This window comes from Nannobrachium achirus, assembly GCF_963921795.1.
Source record: "Nannobrachium achirus genome assembly, chromosome: 19".
NCBI lineage: Eukaryota > Metazoa > Chordata > Actinopteri > Myctophiformes > Myctophidae > Nannobrachium > Nannobrachium achirus.
The window spans coordinates 17,264,005-17,288,141 of record NC_137826.1 but is presented as its reverse complement, the minus strand read 5'-3'; the positions used below and the strand labels follow the sequence as shown (position 1 = coordinate 17,288,141).

General features: G+C 41.8%; 1 protein-coding gene across 1 annotated transcript; it reads left to right on the top strand.

Moving 5' to 3' along the window:
* The first annotated feature begins 247 nt into the window (after positions 1–247).
* Positions 248–19,703, top strand: alg5 (ALG5 dolichyl-phosphate beta-glucosyltransferase). The gene is made up of 10 exons (XM_080748979.1): positions 248–492; positions 5,051–5,219; positions 6,407–6,453; positions 6,808–6,876; positions 6,964–7,056; positions 8,285–8,398; positions 9,075–9,134; positions 10,239–10,390; positions 13,158–13,243; positions 19,040–19,703. Exons 1-10 carry the CDS (start codon positions 430–432, stop codon positions 19,153–19,155), a joined length of 969 nt encoding a protein of 322 aa, XP_080605105.1. The 5' UTR covers positions 248–429; the 3' UTR covers positions 19,156–19,703.
* Positions 19,704–24,137: the final 4,434 nt, after the last annotated feature.

The following is a 24,137-nucleotide window of genomic DNA, read 5'->3' as shown; positions in this document are numbered from 1 at the left end:
GTATATGATATAATGAAATTAATGAATTACAATGTAATTCAATTATATCATACAATTAATACAATACAATACAAATCAATATAATACAATATTATTATGATATTATATTGCAGAACATGCTTCCCTCCACTAGAGGGCAGTATATATTCCTACATGGCTTGCTCTCTTGCTCTTTGCAGACTTGTGATGATGTGGTGAAGTCAACGACAACACTTCCGCGTTGTCGCTGTGTTCAGTTGTGATTGGATTCTGACCATACAGTTACAGTCAGTCTATGATTCTGACCAGTCTATTGAACCTGAACCTGAACATTATGCATTTATAAACGTTTTGTACAGCTAAACACTGAGCTGTCTGGACAGGTAGTTCACCTGCTAGCTGCTTACTTCACCTGTTTAGCTGGGTTAGTTGCCCTGGAATGAATGGAGAATGGATTTCCTCTGTGATTTAGTTCAAGGTTTGGTCGCATTGGCAGCACTGGCTTTGATTGTGGTATGTACAGTACATTATTATAAATATATATGTATACTATAGTTTCTGTTATAAGAGAGTCGGGGTTGGACTTTGTGGAGTGTCACTTCCTAAAATCCTGAGTTTGTTATAGTTAGTTTGACTCTGAGAGGCCACACAATGGAATCAAATGATGGACCCCTTTAGGGCAGTGTTTCTCAAACTTTCAAATGTCAAGGTCTCCCCTTAACTCTGACAGTGTACAAATGGACCCGTTAGGGTTCATTTGGTTCCATTTGTACACTGTCAGAGTTACAGACTTGGATGGGTCAATTTAGACCCCCATAAAGGAACCCACAGAGTCCCTGGAATCCACTTTGAGAACCACTGCCTTAGGTTAAGGGGTCCATTTGGTATTAATGTATGGCTTCTTCAAACATATTAAGCTGACCCCGGCTTTCTTTTTGAGCGGTGGTCACAACGCTCCTATACGTGGCCGTGTGTGTGGGTCTGTCTGTCTGTTTGTCTGTCTGTCTGTCTGTCTGTCTGTCTGTCTGTCTGTCTCCGGGTATGTAGCCTGCAGTAACCTTTTCTGACCACACATGTTAAGGGAGGGGCGCTGTTGTTCAGGATAGGCCAGGCATAGGCCAGGCACACTCACACACAAACACACACAGGGGGCACACACACACACACACACACACTAGAGCCCGACCGATATATCGGTCAATTCGATATATCGGTCGTTTTGGAGCAATCGGAAGGGTATCGGACATCGGTGAATTATTCCACCGATATCCGATATATTAAATGTTTGGATAAAAGACACATATTAATTCATAAACGAGACAAAACACAGCAGAACCCCCAAATTAAAAGAGTATTATTATCCAACAAGCAATAGAAATTGATAACTGCGACCAAACTCAAAGTTTGACATGAAAAGCACAAAAAAGCAATAATCTGACCATTTATCCGAGGGGCGAGCAGTCAATTAAATGATCTTAAATGAATAAAAAATGATTTTTACAAAACATCGGTATCGGTATCGGTGCTCTAGCACTCTCCAACATCGGATATCGGTATCGGTCGGAAAAATGGTATCGGTCGGGCTCTAACACACACACACACACACACACACACACACACACAGGGGGCACACACACACACACACACACACACACACACACACACACACCACCGCTCAGTTCACACGAGTGTGATTTTTATTAGTATTCTAAACTTGGTGGCTGGTGTGGTCTAATTTACCCTCTTCTCACACTGTACTAAAGCACTTAAAGGTGCTGCAGTGTAAATGATGTTCCTTTGTTAAAACAAGAGTTCAATACTTAGCTCTGTAATACCATAGTAAAATAATAACAGTTACATTTCTCTATATTCCCATAGTAATCATTATACCACTAGTGTTTATTCAGTAACAGGTGTCTCCTGACTCTCCTCGTCTCTCCAGCTCTATAGAACATAGCAAATATGTGCGATAGGGATACCAGTTTCATCCAATCGGGAGAGAGAACTCACACAAGGATACATAAGTTGAAATTGGAAGTGGTGAAACAAGGAAATGAGCAGACAACATTGTAACTAACTGGAACATAAGCTGATATAGCCTCTATTGTTGGGTAATCTCTATTGATTGGATGAAATCTGTAACCCACCTGTAAATGTATTTTCTGTTCACTAAAGAGCTGGAGAGACTGGAAGACACCCTTTACTGAAAAACAAAACCCTGTGGTTACCATTGAGAATATAGAGCAGGGGTGTCCAAAGTGCGGCCCGGGGGCCAAATGCGGCCCGAGGACACCTTTTATACAGCCCGCGGCTTCATTCCTAAATTGTATTATAAACGGCCCCGCCAGCACTGTCAAACAAGAATATTTACCCAGAGTTTGTCAAGATTCCTTGTTCTCTGTTGTCTCATTCTGAAGGGGTCAAAGAAAGACTATTTTATTGTATTTTTTACCTTGCACGTCTGGTTACATTTGGTAATGTGAAATAAGGTTATTTGTGTACTGACAAAAGACCATTATATTGATGATGGTAAATAAAATTGGGATGCATATGTATGTGACTTTGACACAGTCCAACCGAAAGTACATTTTGTCAGGAGATATAGTCGGCCCTTTGATGTTTTCATATTTTCTAATGTGGCCCCCTTTGGAAAAAGTTTGGACACCCCTGATATAGAGCTTTAACTTTTTGATTAAACCAGCCAGGGGTCTTCAACAGGGGCCCGGGACCCCTAGGGGGTCCTCAGAGTTACTACAGGGGGTCTTCCAAATCTTTGTGTGATAGAAGCTTTTTTTTCTCCCTTTATTATATTAACCACTTGAACCCTAGCGTCAATATTCATAGAACTTTAGCCAAAAATAGCAGATCTACAAGCTCACAACGCCTGTGAGCTTGTAGATCGCTATTTTCGACAAAGAGGTTTGGTGTAGAGGGGAAAAAATAGCACACAAAGTACAGAGTGAAAGGTCAAGTTTATTAAATATTGACGGTTCAAGTGCTCAAATATCTGAAAACACAAAATGACATGAATCCAAAATACATGAGGATTGTGCTTTCAAACAATGAAACTATATGGTATCTATTGGTTGTGGGGGTCACTGCTTCATCTCTCTCTCGACTAAGGGGTCCTTGGCCTGAAAATCCCTGCTTTAAACCAAAAAATATATAATTGATGTCTGAACTTAACTCTTATTCATCCTGCATAGCGAGCAAGCCCTGGGCTAGACAGCCTGATTTATACTTGGTTGCGTGCCGGCATCACGGTCAGTAAATAGCAGATCTACATTCGTCGCAACGTGTCACGAATGTATTGTAACACATTGTGAGCTTGTATATCTGCTATCTACAGCAGGTAACACCAGTGTGGAACCAAGTATAAATGCGGCTTTAGTGTGTGTTTGTGGAAATCTAACAAAATGGAAGCCCAGTTAGCCCACAGGGTGAATTTGGTTTCAGAATGTTATAGTTACCTCCTCCTTGCATTGTGAAAAGAACTGCTTTATAAGGCATAAGTAACTGTAGAGCAGGGTTCTCATATTCCTAACCCCTTGCAGGTGTATAGCTCACGTCACGGTCAGCGTCATCTTCTAACATGTCTTCATTCTCATATTCTAGCCCTAACCTTAGATGAAACGGACAGAGCCCCTCTAGACTTAGGTTCTCAAAGTGGTGTCCAGGGACCCCCAGGGGTCCTTGAGTGGGTTCCAAGGGATCTCAGCGAAATGTTTTAATACATCGTCACAATTATTTTAACCACTTGACTATAAGAAAAAATGCATTAACCCAAGTTGGGCAGGTGCTGAGCGACGGCTAGATACAGAAAATAAAGAAATAAAGGCTTGCACACTGAGGGCTCCAATGCGTCAATTGTGCTTTATTGCACCAAATAAATGAGCTCGAGTAAATTGGGCACAGTGTTCCCCCCAGAACATGGATGTTGGGTTCAAGTCTAAACGATTCTGACATTTGTATTATGTCTGTCATACGTGGAAGCTTGTGTAATGGAATACAAGTGCTTAACTTTAAATGTTACCCGTTGAATCGAACTGCTTCTGCTCGTGATAATCTGCATTGTTCATTAAAGAGGTGTTTTAAATCCCATCTGTGCCTGAATTTCACTGTATTCCTCAATAGTTACTGTTGCAGCAGTTTTTACTTATATTTATTTGGGGCTTTTTATGCTTTAGTTTATTATCGATTGGACAGTAGGCTCTGGGGGAGAGAGATATGGGGGAGTGACAACTGACAAACAACAAAGGACGTCAGGATCGGGACTCAAACTCGCAACGTGCTGTCAGGCTACGTCGTAGCCTTGGTCTGGTCCTGTTGCAGCAGTTTTAAGCCAGAGTTACGCTCGAGGCAAACTAAGAAATGCTGTTCATTTTTCAGAACTTTTTCAGAAGTGGTCCAAATTGATGGGCAACATCCATGGCTTTAAGTTGAGCACTTTATACCGTAATTTTATATGAATAGAGTAGGACAAATAAATATGGATATTCCAGTGGATATTGGCAGTGGTTGACACGGACTGGCAGAGATAACACAAATGTCAGAATCGAGAAGAATATTAGACTTTTTGACTGTTTTTTTATTTTTTATTTTTTTTACAATAAATGTATAGGCAATTATGCAGCTGATGTGTCCCTTTAAACTTTAAACATGGCATCACTATTTTGGGGATGTCATTATACATTTTAAAACAATAGTAAATCTACAAGCTCACAATGCATCACAAAGAAAAGCATCCTGAGCTTGTAGTTGAACTTCACCTTTTCAAATTGATTTTGCACTTTTATTTCTTCTTTTTTTTATATCGGTCAAAACATTGGTAATCATTGAGCTAGTACTCTTCAAAGCAGAATGGGCATTGTTGGACCTACAGCCACAAGTCTGACATTGGTCGGGTTCTAAAAATATCTGTCTTGTCAGAGGCTAATTCTTCACCAGCTGTTTGTCGTAGCTCTTATCAGTGCCAGCGTGGTGGATCTAACAGAGCATCATTGTCCTGTTCAGCTCGGTTCCATTTTATTTTTCAGCGCTTGACTTGGTTCTCATATGCCTCCCCCTGCAGGTGTTGGTGGTAGCTCACGTCACGGCTGGCATGATAGATCTAAGACGTCATGAGAAGGAGAAATACTTCCTGACGGCCTCGGGGGAGAAGGAGATGTTCCCCAGCCTGCATGACCCTCACTCCAGGGACGTGTCTGTGGTGATCCCAGCCTACAACGAGGAGCAGAGGAGTGAGTGTAGCCATACAATTTACAATTTTACAATTTAAGCATTTAGCAGACACTATTAATACAGAAATATTTACAATAAGCAAGTCGGTACATCAACATCAATACATCAAATGCAAAGAAATGGTAGGCTAATCTAAGAAATGCATAGGTTGACCAAGCACCTATTCAGTAAAGAAATACATAAAAAATGCTATCTAAATTACATGTATGGTCATTGAGGGTGGGCAAGTGCTACGGTAAGTGCGATAGGCTAAGGTGGAGTCTGAATAGGTGAGTCTTCAGACCACGGCGGAAGCTAGGGAGTGAGTCTGCAGTTCTAAGTGCTGCGGGGAGTTCATTCCACAGTTTGGGGGGGCCAGGAGGGCGAAGAGTCTAGGACGAGTGGATCGTTGTCCTGGGGTTTTAGCGAGGGTTCCCTGTGTTAGCTGATCTGTCTAAAATTGTCTTTGTTTTTTAATAGCTAAAATTACCAATCTACAAGCTCACAAAAGGGTGCTCTGCAACGCATTGTGAGCTTGTAGTTAGGCTCGCCATGTGGCTATTTTTGCTATTCGTCGTACAATGAACTATATATTGTAATATATGGTTAACCTAACCCACCTCCATCTAGTCTTTAGTTGGCCTGTTTTAAAGACTATTGCAGAAAATAAGTATATTCCGTAGGCTATGTCTCTCACTGTCCCAACGGAGAGCGGTAATTACGATGTCCAAACTACACTAAAAATGGCATCGCATTTAGTGTCAAATCCAGTTCACCGCTTGCTTCAACTTTATCGACAATGTCTAAATATCTCAATGGAAGATTATAGTAGGGACACTGCCTCCCAACCACTGCAGATGTACTAGTTATATTGTATTAACATAGTCATACAGATTGGCTAAAATGCTGCTGGATTTTAGCTAATACTTTATTAATGAATAATGTATGTGTTCGACACGATTGTTTCACTATTGAATAGTTGATAGTTTAATGGTAACTTATTTCTATAAATGCAGTTATCTCTGTTGGCTTAACATCTTCCTCATAGACATGATATTCAGATGGAGTCTTTCAGACTGAAGAGAGTACCAACCAGTTTGGTGTGTTTAAGCAAGGGACCCTGTATGCCATCTCAAAGCTGCTCTAGTCTAGACAATAGTAACCGAACTGATTTTGTGTGTGTGCGTGCGTGCCTCTGTGATTTTAGTGCCTGTGATGTTGGATGAAGCTATGGAGTACTTGGAGAACAGACAGGTGAGTGTCTACCCTCAACACCATGTATTTAGTACCTTTTCAAAAGAAAGGGAAAAAGTGTACAACACTCAATGCAAATCAAAGTGAAGCAACGCTCAAGTCAAATGTTGGCACTTGATACAAGACCTTGTTGATGCAGATGTAAAGAAGGTTGCAATAGTGTACTAGTACTTTGGAACAGCTTGTACAGTATATGTATTGTATACTGGTGGCAGCTTTCTTCTGTGAGCAAAGAAAGCCAACCTCTTCTACAACTTTAACCATTATCTTGAAAATGACCACTAGGGGGTAGACCTGAACTACAAAAAGAAGCACTTGTCAATGCTAACTAACCTGTTCATTCCTCAACTGTAGAAACAGCACCCCTCCTTCACCTACGAGGTCATCGTGGTTGACGATGGCAGCACAGACAAAACCACTGAGGTAGTATATTCATTTTTTCACCCTTTGCAGTGTTGAATCTTTCAGAGTTGTAACTTGTGTGTGAACAGCGTTGTCATCTTCCCCCAGGTTGCCTTAAACTACTCTAAGCAGTACGGTGCAGATAAACTGCGTGTCCTGACTCTGGTGAAGAACAGGGGGAAAGGAGGTGCCGTCAGAATGGTGAGACCTTTTAGGCCAGTGGTTCTAAAACCTTTTTTTGGCCTAATATCTGAATCCTAGTCCCCCTTAAAAGGTCCCCAGAGGGGCTGGTCCCTGAAGGGGGTTCCAGAGGGTGTCCACAGGTCAATGATGGATAGTTGGGAACCAAATGGACCCTTAAACAGGTCTGTAACTCTTGAGAGTGTACAAATGGACATTTGTACCCTCAAGAGTTATAGGAATCTGTGGCCAAACTATGTATCCTTGAAATTAAAAAGGTTTGAGAATCACTGCTTTAATGGTGCATTTAAACCTGGATAGTTCAAGCCGCGAGACGACGCACAACAGGGCCCGGCGCGAACGATCCGTACGGGGCGGTGCGATCGATGCAAATAGTCGCTTCAGTATCTTCGCCCAAGCTGGGAAAAACCAACTGAAACGACCTTCGCTTCTCCCGGCTCCAACCATCGCATCCTGACAGCCAATCAGCGTTGATGTTGTCCTGAGACACCAAAATATTTTTGCTGTTTGGTTTTGGGACTCCCTTTTTTCCAGGTGTTTCGCTTTCATTCCAACGGGAGATAATTGTTTTCCAACGCTGACCAGCGCGACCAAAGTGAAGCGATTGAAGTGACTAGAAAACAATATATATCTTCAGGTTTGAACGCACCATTACACAACTACAAAATCTTTCTTGCAAGAGAAAACCATGGCATATGATGCTATGAATGAATGATATCCCTTCTTTGCAGAATGTAACATGAAAAATAAGAATTGGGGTGGTCATAAACATTTCAGCAAAGACTTTTATTTTATCTTTTAGAGAAGCTTTTGATCACCTGTCTTTACGTAAGCAACCCACACAAATAGGTCGATGTCTCTTGTGAGCAACAGTGTAAGCAACAGTGTAGACAGTCGGTCACTGTTGCCAGATTTTGAGAGAAATAAACTGCCAGGTCTATGAAAACAATCTCAAAAGAAGCAACTAGGCCACATGAGCAATGCATTGACTATAAAATAGCCGATATACAAGCTCACAGCGCATTGCATTAAAAAAAGTTAAGCATTTGAAGCAGTCGGTCCTAAAGATCAGATTTGAGAAACAACCCGGATTTGCCTGCGGTCTGAACAAAAGCCTTGACTTTCCAAACAGTGCTTTCGGTGCGACACAGGAAGCATACATTGCACCTCCTAATGAATCTTTCACATGTATAATATTTTCCATGTCTCTCCTCCTCGTGACATCCAGGGAACCCTGAGCTCCAGAGGGAAGGTCATCCTCATGGCCGACGCTGACGGAGCCACAAAGTTTGCTGACATCGAGAAAGTGGAGGCCGGCCTTCACAACATCGACCCTAAACCGGTAGATAGGCTGTTATTCATCTGTTCCGCCTCACATGCTGGCATATAGCGTTACATATTCATCACTGCCGCTGAGATCTAATGTTACATGCTGTATTAGCTGTATTAGCATAGTCACAGAAATGTCTTTGTCTTCCTTTTCTGCCTGTGCCTAACTAAATAGAAAATACAAAAAAGGATAGGATATTATTATGTTTTTGAGTGCTTGATTCTGCTTGTTAACTCATACCCCGCCATTTGCAAATACCTTCGTACTTTCATATGCCTCTGTCTCCATAGACTTCCATGTAATTCATAGTGCACTGATAATGTCATGTTTATTCCTAGATCATGCACCATGTGTGAGCACATTGCTCACAGCTTTCAAACAAAAAAATCTGAATGGAAATCCGTTCAGGCATTCATGAACTAGCAGCCATTATGTTTTCCTAAAATGTAAACAAAGATGGCTGCCATGTTTGAAAGATGGGGTTGCTATGGGGGTTAAACATGCAATTTCGCGATTGCTATCATGCCTACTACTTTTTTTTATCGGGCCTAGCAGGGATGGACATTAGCATATTCTCGGGACTATCGGTCCTAGCAGGGAATGAGTTAAGAACTCTTCTAATCTAAACCCTAGATGCTGTGAAGAAGAACATTGTATTTATGTTATTTTGTCTGTGTTTGTGTTTTAGGAGAACATGGCTATTTCCTGCGGCTCCAGGGCTCACCTGGAGCAGGAAGCCGTAGCTCAGGTTTGTGTCTTTATCTCCACTACAGGCTATCTTGAGCAGGGGTCTTCAATGTTTTCAGGCCAAGGACCCCTTAGTTGAGAGAGAGATGAAGCCAGGGACCCCCACAACCTCTTCATAGATTCCATATAGTTTCATTGTTTGACAGCACAATCATCGTGTATTTTGGATTCGTGTCAGTTTGTGTTTTCATATACTGTATTTAAAGGGACTACACCATGAATTTACATATTTCCAATTTGTATGTATTTTCTTGGTGTCCCACCAGCAACTTATATCCTCACAAAGTCCTATTTCTGACCATTGTGTCTTTCTCAGTTTATGGGCAGATCTATGTTGGCATGTCTCAGAACGGTCCTGATTGTGAAAGGTCAGATTTGTGATGTCACAAGGCCTGAGAAGGAGGCAGGAGGAGCTGGGAGAGGGTTGGGGAGGGGTGGGCAGGCCTGCTGAGCAGGAGGTGGGGAGGAGTGTGGGGCCAAAACTGGCTCAATAGCGCAGTCCTCCCACTCAGGACAAGGTGGTACTGCAGCTGAAAATGCTCTGAAAGCCAGGCAGAAATGACAGGGGCTCTGTATTCGGGAGTGGTAATTTAGCCTCAAACCTTTTCAAAAACGTTTTTGGGACACAAACAGTGTTATATACATTATTTTTAAATGCATGGTGTAGGACCTTTAACCACTTGAACCATCAACACGTAATAAACTTGACCTTTCACTCTGTACTTGGTCTGCTCTTTCTCCCGTCTACACCAAACCTCTTTGCCGAAAATAGCCGATCTACAAGCTCACAACGCCTCGCAGCACGAGGCGTTTTGAGCTTGTAGATCTGCTATTTTTGGCTAAAGTTCTCAGAATATGGATGCTAGGGTTCAAGTGGTTAATATAAAAAAGGAGAAAAAAGTTTCTATCACACAAAGATTTGGAGGACCCCCTGTAGTAACTCTGAGGACCCCCTAGGGGTCCCAGACCCCCTGTTGAAGACCCCTGATCTTGAGCATGCAACATGTTGTATGGCGAATTATAACTCGGGCTTAACGGTACCATGAACATCAAAGGTGTTTCTATGATCACACAAAAAATAATAATTGTTATGTTTTTGCAATAGCGGTCTATGTTTCGCACATTCCTGATGTACGGGTTCCACTTCCTGGTGTGGTTCTTCTGCGTGCGGGGCATCAAGGACACCCAGTGTGGTTTCAAGCTCTTCACGCGTGAGGCCGCCCTCAAGACCTTCTCGTCTCTTCATGTGGAACGCTGGTACGTACGGACTCGTTCATCTCATCTCGGCTCAATACTCGTAGCTTTGTGGCATTGACGTCGTGGCAGGTACACTTTCGATACTACACTGCAATAAAGTGAATCCACTGTAAAGGCTGGGATCTGTTGATCTCCGAGAAAGTATGAAATAATTAAGCATCTGTCATTTTGTAGTATAGCACTCTGACAGAGCAATGTACCAATACAATCTGCGTAAAACTGAGTTAGAATCGCGCAAAGAAACCCCCCCAAAATTTGGTTTAGAGGGGGAAGAGTGGTCCAAGTAAAGAGCCAACTCAGGTTTGTTTTACCAAGTCTTGAGCAGGGGTCAGCAAGTAAGTCAGGGCAATTTTTCTTTCTAAGGCTATTGGATGATGGGCCAGAACACATTCAAATGCATTCTGATATTGCAATAAAAGTTAATAGTTTTGCGTTATTATAATTGCATGCTGATAGAACTGTGTGTGTAATCGAATGTTACAGGTGCAGAAAGAAATACTTCATGATGAAATACAATCATTTTGTGAAGGCTACATCCTTGACCTTCACAAAAGTGAATTAAAAAGTAAAAATAAATAAAAAGAACATCTGGAGACATACAGACATACTGTACTCCCTTTTGAACAGAGATAAACAAGCTCTTTCATAGAAAAGGAGTTCAAGGTCTCTATTCACGTCCCCCCATTCCTGGGGGGACATGAATAGAGACCTGCAAACAGGGCTGTTTGCATCCGTGATTATAGCTGACCAAAATGCAGTGCACACGGTACCAAAAACATTTCCCAATAATAATATTATAACTTTTATAAAAAAAATTGTATAGCAGCTTTTAAACAGAGGTAAGAACTGTACATACACTAAAAAGCCTGTTATTCACAAAAAAGAAACTGTTACATTTTAAACAAACACACTTCTCTATGACCTCTTGCACAAAACGCACAAAATTGCCCTCCAACGATTGGTTGACTGATTTGATTTCTGCTTTAGTTATTTTTGTTGATCCAGCACGATTCATGTCTATTTTTTTTATTCATGATATTAAAAATGTGTTAATGTACGTGTTTTATTTTTTTACCAGTGGTCCTTGTTACATTTGGCAGCCGCAACTGTGTGGCTTTTAGCTGGTATACTATCTTTTTAATGTCTTCATAATCATTTACTATGGTGATTCATTTAGAAAGTATGCTGCTCTGCTGCCAGTGAGTTTGTCCATGTTTGTGATTTGTCATATGCTGTAAACACTACGTCTTGTATGTGAATTGTGCTTATATAGCTAGATTGGAGAATAATGGGTTGGCTAAACAAGTTGATAACTACCGTTGCGCAACGTTTAGAGTAATTGCGATTTTCAGGGTTAATGAGGCCAGATAAATGAAAATAAATCCTGTGTAGGGTGCAACAGTTAATCAAACTAATCGATTGAATTGATTATTACCAGTAAGACGCCTAAGGGCGAAAAGCGAGGTCTCGCCATGTCTTGGCCATCTGGCCAGTGATGTATCGGACCAGTTACCCATATATGGAGACCCCTAGTGCCCATAGATATTCACAGATATGTGCTTAATATTGATGACATCAGGGATCTCCATATATGGGCATAAAAGGGATTTGGTTCCCCTGGCATCACAGGGATCTCCAAATCCCCATATATGGGCATAAAGGGGATTTGATACCCCTGGCATCACAGGGATCTCCATATTGGGCATAAAAGCGATTTGGTTCCCCTGACATCACAGTGATGCTCATGTCAGAGCGTGATGTTGGAGTGTGAGAGTTAATCAACAAAAAAGACAAGCGTTACCCATACAGACAGACAGCTACGGTCAAGATGTGACGGTTCTGATAGTAAACTGAGACCCACGGTCGCAAAAAAGAATCTATCTAACATATAATTTTCCGAATGTCTGTCTGTCTGTCTGTCTGTCTGTCTGTCTGTCTGAGTGTCTGTCTGTCTGAAACCGCGTTTCTCCTCAGTGGCTGGAGCAATTGATCTGAAATCGCATCACCATCAGCATATGAACACACCTGACATAACTGTGAAGCCCGTTTGTCACTTTCACAAATCGTATGCTGTATAATTGCATTTTTATGGTGTATCTATATCTATTTAGCCTACAGTACCTTTTGTGACCACACATGTTAAGGGAGTGGCGCTGTTGTTCAGGCCATGCACAATCACACACAAACCCACACACACACACACACACACACACACACACACACGGGGGGGGGGGGGGGGGGGGGGGGGGGGAGTGTGTGTGTGTGTGCAGGCGGGCAGGCGGGCGGGCGGGCGGGGGGGGGGGTGGGGGGGGGGTTCTGGCCCTGTTACAGATGTTGTCCAAAATCATGCAGATCGGTACACAGTATCTCTGTAGCCGTTAAATGGAACGGGTATTTCTTACATTGATGCTCCTACATATTAGCATGCAAGCACCAGTTAAAGTTACTTTCCATCCCTCATATACTGTGTGCACAGTGCACATCCCATAATCCACACACTGCACATCATTTCGGAGCTCATATCTTTGAACGGGTAAGGGCTAGTTTTAATAATCGATTTGGTTGGGGAAAGTTTTACATTTCTTTTTTTCACCTTTTCTTTTTAATATCATGGCTTGAATGGATCCTGAGGTCCAATATAGTTGCAACACTTAACTATTTTGGGCATATCATCATAGGCAAATATCTTAAAAATAGCAGCAACAAAGGATTGTTTAGTTTTTCAGTGTTTCACTGTTTTTTTTTGTTGTTTTTTTCCTCACCGCAGGGCGTTTGATGTGGAACTGCTTTACATCGCCCAGTGTTTCAGAATCCCCATAGCAGAGGTGGCTGTCAACTGGACAGAGATAGAAGGTATGGATCATGTTCACACGTTTGCTTTGCTTCTTACTGTTTTATAACACTATAAGCAGTAGGTTGGGATCCAATTGTGGGTCGCGGACCAATCTTTATGGGTCACAAGTAAATCCTTTTCCTACATAAAAAAATAATAATTATATGTTTTCAAAATATTCTAAAGTTTAAACAAGTTTAAACAAAAGATATCACAATTTTCATCAATTCAAAACAATTCAATTGGTTTTCAAATAAATAAAATGAAAAAATCTAATAGATTCCATAAAAAACATATTCTATATTTAAAACACAGGGGTCTTATAAAACAGTGATTCCCAAACTTTTTAGCTGAAGACCCAAAAGAGAAATTAGATGTTTGCCCGGGACCCAAACTAGTGAAAATAGCTGACCTACAAGCTTGCAACACGGTGCGAAGAAATCAGCCTTCAAGTCAAAGGGGACAAAAAAATACTCACATTTCCACTTGTGCATTTGGCTCAGAAAAGAGCTTCATCCAAGTGTTTACAGCTCACAGACCCATGTGATTTACATCTTATTATTATTATGTCCCTGTGGTCTGGCACAGTGGTTCTCAAAGTGGATTTCAGGGACTCTCTAGCTAGGTTCCTTTATGTGGGTCTAAACTGACCCTTACAAGACTGTAACTTTGACAGTGTACAAATGGAACCAAATGAACCCGTTCCATTTTGTACCCCTGTCAGAGTTATGGGGAGACATTGACATTTGAAGGTTTGAGAAACACTGGTCTAGCATATTTTAAAACATTTAAAAATAAAATACAGTAAATCGTAGTTCAGGATTTAGGTGTTCTTTTTTTCTTTTCTTTTTTGGCCTCAGGTCTAAATGGGTTAAACAACGAATATCAGAGAATAAAACGACATTTAGCACAGGTAGTTTGGATTATGAAATTCCAAAATATCAAGCTGTCGCAAATTATGGTGGGATTATTCAGAATGATTGAGAAAGTCATGATGCCTAATAATGTTCTAAACCAGGGGTCTTCAACGTTTTCAGGCCAAGGACCCCTCAGTTGAGAGAGAGATGAACCTGTTCATTGATTCCATATAGTTTTATTGTTTGACAGCACAATCATCAGTGTAGATATTTAACCACTTGAACCGTCAATACTTGACCTTTCACTCTGTACTTAGTGTGCTCTGTTGTCCCTCTACACCAAAGCTCTTTGCCAAAAATAGCCGATCTACAAGCTCACAACGCCTTGCAGTTCTCAGAATATGGACGCTAGGGTTCAAGTGGTTAATATAAAAAAGGAGAAAAAAGTTTCTATCACACAAAGATTTGGAGGACCCCTGCAGTAACTCTGAGGACCCCCTAGGGGTCCCAGACCCCCTGTTGAAGACCCCTGTTCTAAACAATCTGGCCCAGAGAGAAATAATTGGATATACGTGCTCAATACTGTGACACATAATGGACTGAATTATGACTACAGCGTATTTGTCATTTGGCTGTGTAGTCTTAACAGTGAACCGCAATAATTTGCGTTATCCTTTTGATTATGGCGGGTAAGACGTGTTACATGTGACATATTTTTTTATTTCATGATCAATAAAGATATCAATCAATTAAAATAACCAAATATACTGTACATGTAACGTCATATTGTTGGTAATGGGGCGTTAAGCAATGTAATTATATCTGGGCTTGTCCTTGTATCAAGAATCATGTCATACAACAATTGATTGGTCCCTAGGAATAGATCCTGATCCCAGCTGTGTGTTCTTCCTTGTTTATTGTTGAGTTGAATCTGTGTGCCGTAACGTTCTGATGAAGGCTCTTTGACAAAACATGAAAGCATTGGAGAAAAAGATTTTTAAAAATTGTGACGTGTGAACCAAATAAATAAGTTATGCGAATATTTTGTCCTCTTTGACTTGAGATTTGAGACGTGCTACATATATTATAAATGAATATCCTAATAATTTGTCTTTTAACTGTACAGATCAGCATATTATTGTGTCTGTCGGATGGAAACCTCATATGTCCAAACCGTTACTTTTCAGGATCAATAGCCCAAGTAGCTAATCGACAAGCTCTGCTACTTTGATGCTTTGTGTGACGCTGTAGTGTGATCATGAAGAAAGGAAGGGAAGAGGGAAAATGAATAAAGGTTGGCCCAAAACAACCTGGCAACGAACTGTGACAGCTGAGCTAAAGGAGATGATCCTGAAATAATAATAATAAACTTTATTTGTATCGCACCTTTCATGACATGAAATGCAGCTCAAAGCGTTTACAGAGCAGAAAATGAAGCACTAGTGCTTAACAGGAAAAATACACAAAATAAAAACATAAAACATGAAGAACTTTTAAAACATCAGTAAGGGCTCTACATACAAAACATTTTCAGAACAGTGCGGACTTCAATAGCCATGGGACGAGGCACAACATGCATCACAAGACAGGTCCTGATAGAGGCAAATCGTTAAAGCCTTATGTCCCACTTGGGTCGAAGAGGATTAACCACCACAGTAGTGTGATCAAGTAGGGCGTTAATTTACTAGAAAAAAACACAGTAGGAGGTTTCTACCTGACAGCGACGATATGCATAATGGAACACATTGTTGGATGAGGCCCTTATCCATATCTTGGCGATAATAAAGTTAGCAACACATAAAACGGACAGATAAAAGACAATAGACCATTAAAATACTGTAGATACTGTTTATGGTTTTGTTACTGTTCATTACTGCTTTCTATTTCCATTGCGTCTGGCTGTTTAAGTGCTGCTTTCTGCCAGCAAGGCCCCAGAGATGAATATAAAGTCAATATATCTTTGACATTCTGTTTAGATTAACCTTTTGTTTATCTCCACGGGTTCCAGCAGCCAGTAGCAGAATAAAGATGAGATAGCCATTACAGATTAGTATTATTATTATTGTATGACAAACAAGAATCCCTGGATTAAACAAACTGTTCAAATATATACACAAAAGTGTGAATCGTGCACGTCCAGTGCAGTGCCTGCTGGTCTACACATCAGTGTTAATATCGTTAACTAAAAACTATGTGAAAAATGTTCGTCTACTGCCTTTTTTCACTGATGAAAACAAAATAAAAACTAGCTTTGAAGACACAAACTATGATTAAATATATTGACATTTTGTCAACAAAAAAGAAACTAGAGGAAAATGTTAGGGAGGGACTATAGTGTACCAGTCATTTTATGCTTGGTTGTGCACTGGTGTCGCTCAGCTTGTAGATCAACTCAATACAAATCATGTAAAGAGGTAGGCTGAAAAACACAGAAAAGATGGCACATACAGACAATACAAGTTACACAACGGTCAGATACAGTAGTACAGGCATATTCACAGTTTATATTCGCATATATTATGTCCCCCAGGCTGCGTTTAATTCAGCAGTAGTGTCAACACGTGTGTAACTGAATAGTAATAAATAAGACTATGGAATAAAAAACAATTTGTGACATATCAGCATTAAAGAAGCTATAGTCAACTTTTTCATTGTAGGGCCGACACTTTGTTTACATCCTAGTCTATAGACTAGAATGTAAACAAAGTGTCGGTCTGACAATGGCCAAAATGATTATTTTATCATTATTTTACGCTTTTTGTGGTCATTTTTGAATAGAAACACATATATGAAGCTTATTTTTTTGTATAAAATATTTTCGAAACATTTTTATTTTAGCATCTGTTTTTCAAAGAAAAAGTTGACTATAGCTCCTTTAAGGTTCCCAAAAGTCATGGAATTTATTTCAAAATGATATTTTCCAGGCCTGTATAACTTACTGTAAGTAGAATAAGCATGGAGAAAAAGGGAGAAACATTTTGGTATAAAGCTCATGGAGTTGGTGGGGCGAGGCTGGGTTCATCCACAGGGATATGATTGGCTGCTTCCCCATTGGGTGGGTTCAGCAGACATGGCTCTCATCTGTCCTGTCTAGTGTGCGTGATTCCTAAACCCACCAGGATTGAGTTAAGACCCGCCTCGCGGAAACGCGAGGACTTCCAGGAGTGGCTGAAATCCCTGCCTGACACATGGAGGATGGATAAAGTCAGAGGCATGAAGACTTGTACTTGAGAAAAGCCTGCATTTGCACAATGCACAACTACTAATTTCTCACTACAGTGCTCAAAATAAACTGTGCTAAAAAAAAACTTGAAACTGACTGTGAAAAGAGAAAAACGTATTAATTTGTCACTACTGTGATCAAAATAAAAACTCTTACTGATTATCAGTTAAATTGTTATGGTTTGGATATGGCTTTGGGCCTATTATGCTGTGTGTATTATTGTAATGGATCAGTAGGTAGTAGGTACTTTGCACTTGAGCGAGCAGCACTAACGTTCATGGGCACTTTCATATTTAAGATTATCGAGAGGAGGCGGGTCTTAACTCAATCCTGGTGGGTTTAGGAATCATGTGTCTAGCGTAGCGCACTGGTTCCCAAGTACTGGGTCGGGACCCATTTGTTGGTCGTGGACCCATTTTTATGGGTCCCTTAATTTTTGTTTTGCTACATTTTGTTTTTAATTACCGGTATCATTATTTCAAAACATTTTCAAAAAACATTCCCCAAAAAGCTAAGATTTTCTGAGTCATTTCATTAGAAATTCCATAAATTAGAAAAAAGTAGTAGTGGAAATAGCCATTATACAAGTTCACAACGCGGCGCTTGTAGTTCTGCTGTTTTCACTAGTTTTGGCAAACGTCTAATTTCTCTTTTGGGTGACAGGCTAAAAGGTTTGGGAACCACTGGTCTAGCATGTCACATCTCCAGGAAACACTATTTGGAAGTTGTTTTTTAGTATAGAGCTCAAACAGTGCCAGACGTCTGAGTCTGGATTTTGGACAGTCCTTTCTTGCCCACTGAATACCGATGTTTTACCACAATTGTACCAGTAAGGCTCCCTAATCGGGAGATAAGCGACCGTAGGTCACTTATCTCCACAAATAGGGCAAAAATGTGTTTTGCCAAAATCTTCCTGATCCATGTTGATGAGATGAGTGTAGACATACTGTGTAGTGATTTTCGTGATTTTAGGGCAAAATCTGTAGGAGCAGTGTCCAAAAATGTGTTTTTAAAAATCGGCCTGGAGGTGGCGCTATATGGGACAGATTCATGTTGATGGGATGAGTGTAGACATACTGTGTACCGATTTGCGTGATTTTAGGGCGAAAATTGTAGGAGCAGTGTCCAAAAATGTGTTTTGCAAGAATCGGCCTCATGGTGGCGCTAGAAGAGGGCCATGTGAGAAATGAGGGGTGGGGTGTCCGCGCCGGCAAGGCGGACGAATAGGTACCGGCCCCGGCTGTCCCGGTCGCTCCTAGCCTGAGTTACGGCATTTTATGTGAGCTGCAGTGTAGTGTAAGTCATAATATGTAAAAAATGTACAATTTATTTTCAAAGGTTTATATTTTGCCAAACTTTCAGAATTAACCAATATACAAGCTCACAGCTCAATCATGATGCAAAGCATTTTGAGCTTTCAGATTAGCTATTTTTTGAAGATTTTGCCATTACCGTTTCATAAAATGGCTGATATATTTGCCAAATTGATATGTTGATATTGTCTTAAGCGCCGTTCCCACCAGGCACAATAACTTTGAAGATAACTTTAACAAACTATATTGTTCACCATTGTATTTTTTTTATAGTTGATGTGAACAATGCCATTCACTTCTCGGCTCACAATCAATGTATCCACTGGCGCGCCCCAACTTTTGGAATTTTGTTTTGTGAAAAAGGTTGGCCATCATGGAAATAAAAACTGTTTTAAAACAACAATGAAATTGTCATTGGTCCAGGGTCCAAGCTGGTCCCCGTGTGGAGCTGGCTGCAGATGGGACGTGATCTGGTGTTTATCCGTCTACGTTACATCACTGGTGCCTGGAGGCTGGAATCTCCCCAGAAGACTGACTAGCCTCATCATCTGAGACAAGCCTTGGTGCCCCAGAGACAGCCTGCGAAGGGAAGGGCAAGCCAAGCCAAAGCCCTTCCATCGCCGCTTGGAACTACCAGACTCTAGTCGGCCAATTAGCCAATTGCCACAATCAGCAACAACAAAATGTATTTTGCATAACTTTCTGTCCAAAGTACTGTCCTTGAGATGAGAAGTAATCATTGTTGGTAGTTCCTTGCTGAGCCCCCCAACCGTTGTTTAGCTCGACAATTGGTTTGCGGTGGCCACGGTTACACGCACATGACTGTCACTGCGGTTTGCCTGACTGACACACACTGCTATGATGACTGATCCATGTAATAAGTTACTCTGTTTTTAGTTTTTTTGTTTTTTCTGTCTAATCGGTTGTAAACAAAAGAAGTCTTGTAGTGAATCGTGAAATTATATTATGTCAGGGTTTTTTTTTATGACTTTGGCAGGTGAAATAGAAACATTTTCTTGCGGTAAGGAATGCATTTTTGGAAGATTGTACATGTGGGTGGGCTGGTGGCTTGAACCAAAATAAAGGAGAAAATATGGGAAATAAGTTATTTTGATTTGAAACACTTAGAATTGATTTGTCAACTTTGTTTAAAACATGTACTGTAGTTACTAACCATGTTGCCCCCCCCCCCCCCCCCCCCCCCCTGTAGTCACTGAATGAAATATTTCTTGGAAGATGATGAGCAGATCTTTTGAAAACTATATATTGTCATAAATGAACACCCCACTTGATCATATTACAGTCACACAAAAGCATCAGAAGTAGCAGTTCCACAAGCTCAAAACGCGGTGCGAAGCTCTTTGAGCTTGTAGATCTGCTACTTTCGAATTTGACTCCTGAAAAGTAACCGTTTTGGACGTTTCCACCCGACTGGGACGATTATAACCCTTTATTTCTTGCAGCACATAGGCACCAACATGGTAACACGATTACAATAACACACACACACACTCACACAATGGAAGTCGTGCAGCAGCAGCAAATACAAAGAAACTGACTCCACACCTAACTGTAAAATGTTTGTCAGCTTGTCAAATGCTGTGAAAATGGCCTGTGACATTGTCTTAGCATGTCAAATGCTGTATTAGGTGACTTGTGTCATAGTTCTTTTGCCATTGTTCATCCCATGGCGTGGGTGGGGGCTTGGATGGATGGATTTTCGGAATGGTAACCAGAACGCTCGCCTTTAACATCTCCAGCTTAAATGTGGTTAGCTCGTTCAGATGTCGATTGTTCTGGGGGAAAAAGCTCTTGCAATCAACATGAGTTCTCAAACTCGCCAACCTGTAAAGGCTGCTCTCTCTCTGAATGATTGCATACAACATTTTACAGACGTGTTACCGGTAATTAGCAAAGAAATTACTACCACTTTTAGTCGACTAATAATTCCTTTAGTTGGAACAATTTTTGGGCTTCGTGACTTGTCGACTCAGACACACACAACTCTTACTCACATGACAAAGTTACCTGTTCGATTGTGTCAGCCAGTGTCATACAATGACACTGTAAAACCAGTCCATAACTGTGACAGGACCTCATACATGATTTTAAGTTATGTCGTTTGTTATAACCACTAGACCTTACCCGTTTGAAGATATGTGCTCCAATATATGTGCAGAGTGTGGGTTATGGAGAAATTAACTGTAACTGGTGCGTGTGTGAGAATATGTGGGAGCATCATAATGTAAGGAGCAACCCATGGAGGAGTGTATATTTTTTGATGGATACAAATAATTTAACAGCTAAATTAGGTGAATAGAATATGGGGATGTATGCGCTTGCCATACCCGTCGGAAGATAAGACACATCAAATGCACCCGGTGCATTAGTGACCCGTGCATGCAGGCAAACCACATATATGAGAGAGAGAGAGAGAGAGAGAGAGAGAGAGAGAGAGAGAGAGAGAGAGAGAGAGAGACACTGCAACTTCAGTCTGCACGTCAGCACCCCCTGTTGGTGGGTGGTTTTTAGTGGAAAAGCATTTACTGACTGACTGACTGACTGACTGACTGACCTACTGACTGACCCGCAAAATTAGTATATAGATAAGCTGCCTATGATGACCATCATTCAGCTGGACCTGGATCAAATCCAGGATGCTCCCCAGTTGTGGGACACAGCACAGCAGGATTGCAGTGCACACAAGGGCAGCATCCATAGAACCTGTTAAAACAAACCAACCTATTCATGATTGACAAATTGAATAGAATCCCCTTTTTTGCTGTCTCTAAAGCCGTTATAACATAAGGGACTCTAGGAGGACATCTTTTGGACAGTCTCCACCAGTCGAGCGTTTTTGTGGCCTCGAACAAAATGAGGTTTCTCCGTGAGGCTGTTTTCTTTATGCGAGCTTGAGGTTTTGGCAGAAGGGCAGAAAAAGGGGGTGGGTTCATATGGATGGATGCCCCGGGGAGCGCATCCTGTTTGTGTCCCTCTCTAGTCTGCTGTCTGTGTCTGAAGAGACAGAGAGAGAGAGAGAGCCGGGGGGACGGTCGCTACAAAACTACCGGAGACCAGACAGACAGACAGACGACAGACACAAAAATCCCGTTATACCTTAAAGCTGGCGCTGGTCGATAAGAAATGATCTGCAAGCTCACAGTCACTCACATTGCCAACTTGCAGGTCATTGTAGGCAAGCAAAGTGAACTGATCTTGCTTCAAACTGAAATATAGCCTAAGAATATTAGGCAAAGTATTTTATCTCAACAACCTCACTGTTTTCTCTGACACCATCAGGCTACACACCGATTCAATCACTGCACGTTAATGGCTCATTAAAAGGCTATTACCTGCCGTTTAGCAGTGTCATAATACGTTTACGTTTTATCTACCTGGCTGTAAGTAACAACAATAACAACGTGCACTAGTACTAGTAGTAGGCTAGGCTATTTGGTAAAGAATGTGTGTAAATGGCCGTGCTTGCGCGTGGTGCCGTGCCGTGCAGCATGCATGCTTGGCGTGGTGGAGGTATTGTTGAGTTCCACAGCAGTTGCTGTAAACTGTGAAAATGTCAAACTTGTAGACTGGCTGTCGCCAGCCGGCGCTTGCGTCATTAACTGGACCAGTCACCGCACTGCACTGTATAAGCATGGTATCCATCCGCCATGAAAAAGACCTGCTTCAGGCTGTCTGCTCTCTCAGCAGGGCTGATGGCTGCCTGGGGAAACCACACCAGAAATTAATACAGGAGATTGAGGAGAAGACTATTTTATGTAGCCTCATTTTACAAGATTAAGGACTCTGTTTGGCTTTGTTGTGTTTGTAAATTGTACTAGCCTATCATTTCTTTAGGTGATTTATGTATCTGACCCAAGTGATCAAGTCGGGTTTATTTAAAACGGGTTTATTGGACAGGCACAGGCTACCTGTGATAGCCAGATAGGCCTATAGCCTACCCAAGTCTTGGGTAGGCTATAGGCCTATCTGGCTGTCACATGTAGCCTGTGCCTGTCCAATAAACCCGTTTGTCTCCGCCAGGCCGAAAGGCAAATCTATAGTCATGTGATCATGACAGATCTGTCCGATATTTCATATTCCATCATAATTGGCTAACTTTGGCTTCCAAAGTGTGCAGGATTGGTCATTTGGTCAGTTTTGAACAAAATGCCTATGAACGCAGCATGCAATTTCCGTGAAATATGGCACGCACATTCCCACTCGGTTGAGGAACAAATGTCACCCTTTTCACATTGGCCTGTTATAGTGTCACCAGCATGCAGGTCGACTTTTGCAAAACACATTTTTGGAACAAAATGCCTGAAATCATGAATACATCTTCCGATTGCCATGAAAGGCCAAAGAAGACATGGCACCCTTTTCACATTGGCCTATAGCTCCACCAGGAGGCCACAATAACCTACCTGACCTGGCAGATACCTGTGCTTGGAACTAAGAGCACTGCTTCTAGTTCATCAATCAATCTATCAGTGAGCACCCCGTGACTCAAGCCAGACACTTTCGTCTCATCTAGGCTACAGTCAGAGTAGCCTACAGGTGTGTGTGTGTGTGTGTGTGTGTGTGTGTGTGTGTGTGTGTGTGTGTGTGTGTGTGTGTGTGTGTGTGTGTGTGTGTGTGTGTGTGCAACCGCCCACGGGGCTTAAAACCGTATAAAACGGAGCATGATGTTGACATGATAGATTCCCTCGTGTTTTTAAAGATAGGCCTGGTAATAACGAGCTGTCATCGTCTCCCACATTCCTGCCATAACGGCCTTGGACAGTTGTGGCTTCTATGAGTGAATTAGGGCCGTTTAAAAGCTGGACCTTGGCAATGATGCTGCCAGAACAACATGATTTGTTGCGACCGTAGGTCGCACTTACTACAGAAAGCTGCTCGAGGTGTCCGTCCGTCCGTCAGTCCGTCCGTCACACACGTCACACGTCACACTTTTGCCCTGCTCATATCTCCGCAACCGTTGCCCCGATCCATGCCAGATTTTGCACACACACTCCTTACCTGCCAAACTACAACCTCCAAGGACCCCCGGAGCTCCAGGGACCCCCAGGTCCCTCGGGGACCCCCAAGTGTAAAAAATGAGCACATGTGCAAAAATTACCAAATGACCACCCCAACGGGGCTGCTCACGGGGCATTCCCAGGGACCACCCACTCCTGGTGCTCCAGAACGGATGCAAAAGTGGTGGCGCCCCCAGTGGAGGACCCCCTGCCACTGCAGCTCACATAAAATGCCGTAACTCGGGCTAGGAGCGACCGGGAGAGCCGGGGCCGGTACCTATTCGTCCGCCTTGGCGGCGCGGAGACCCCACCCCTCATTTCTCACATGGCCCTCTAGCGCCACCATGAGGCCGATTCAGATTTTGCCCTAAAATCACGAAAATCACTACACAGTATGTCTACACTCATGTCATCAACATGCTCAGGAAGATTTTGGAAAAACAAATTTTTGCTCTATTTGTGGAGATAAGTGACCTACGGTCGCTTATCTCCCGATTAGGGAG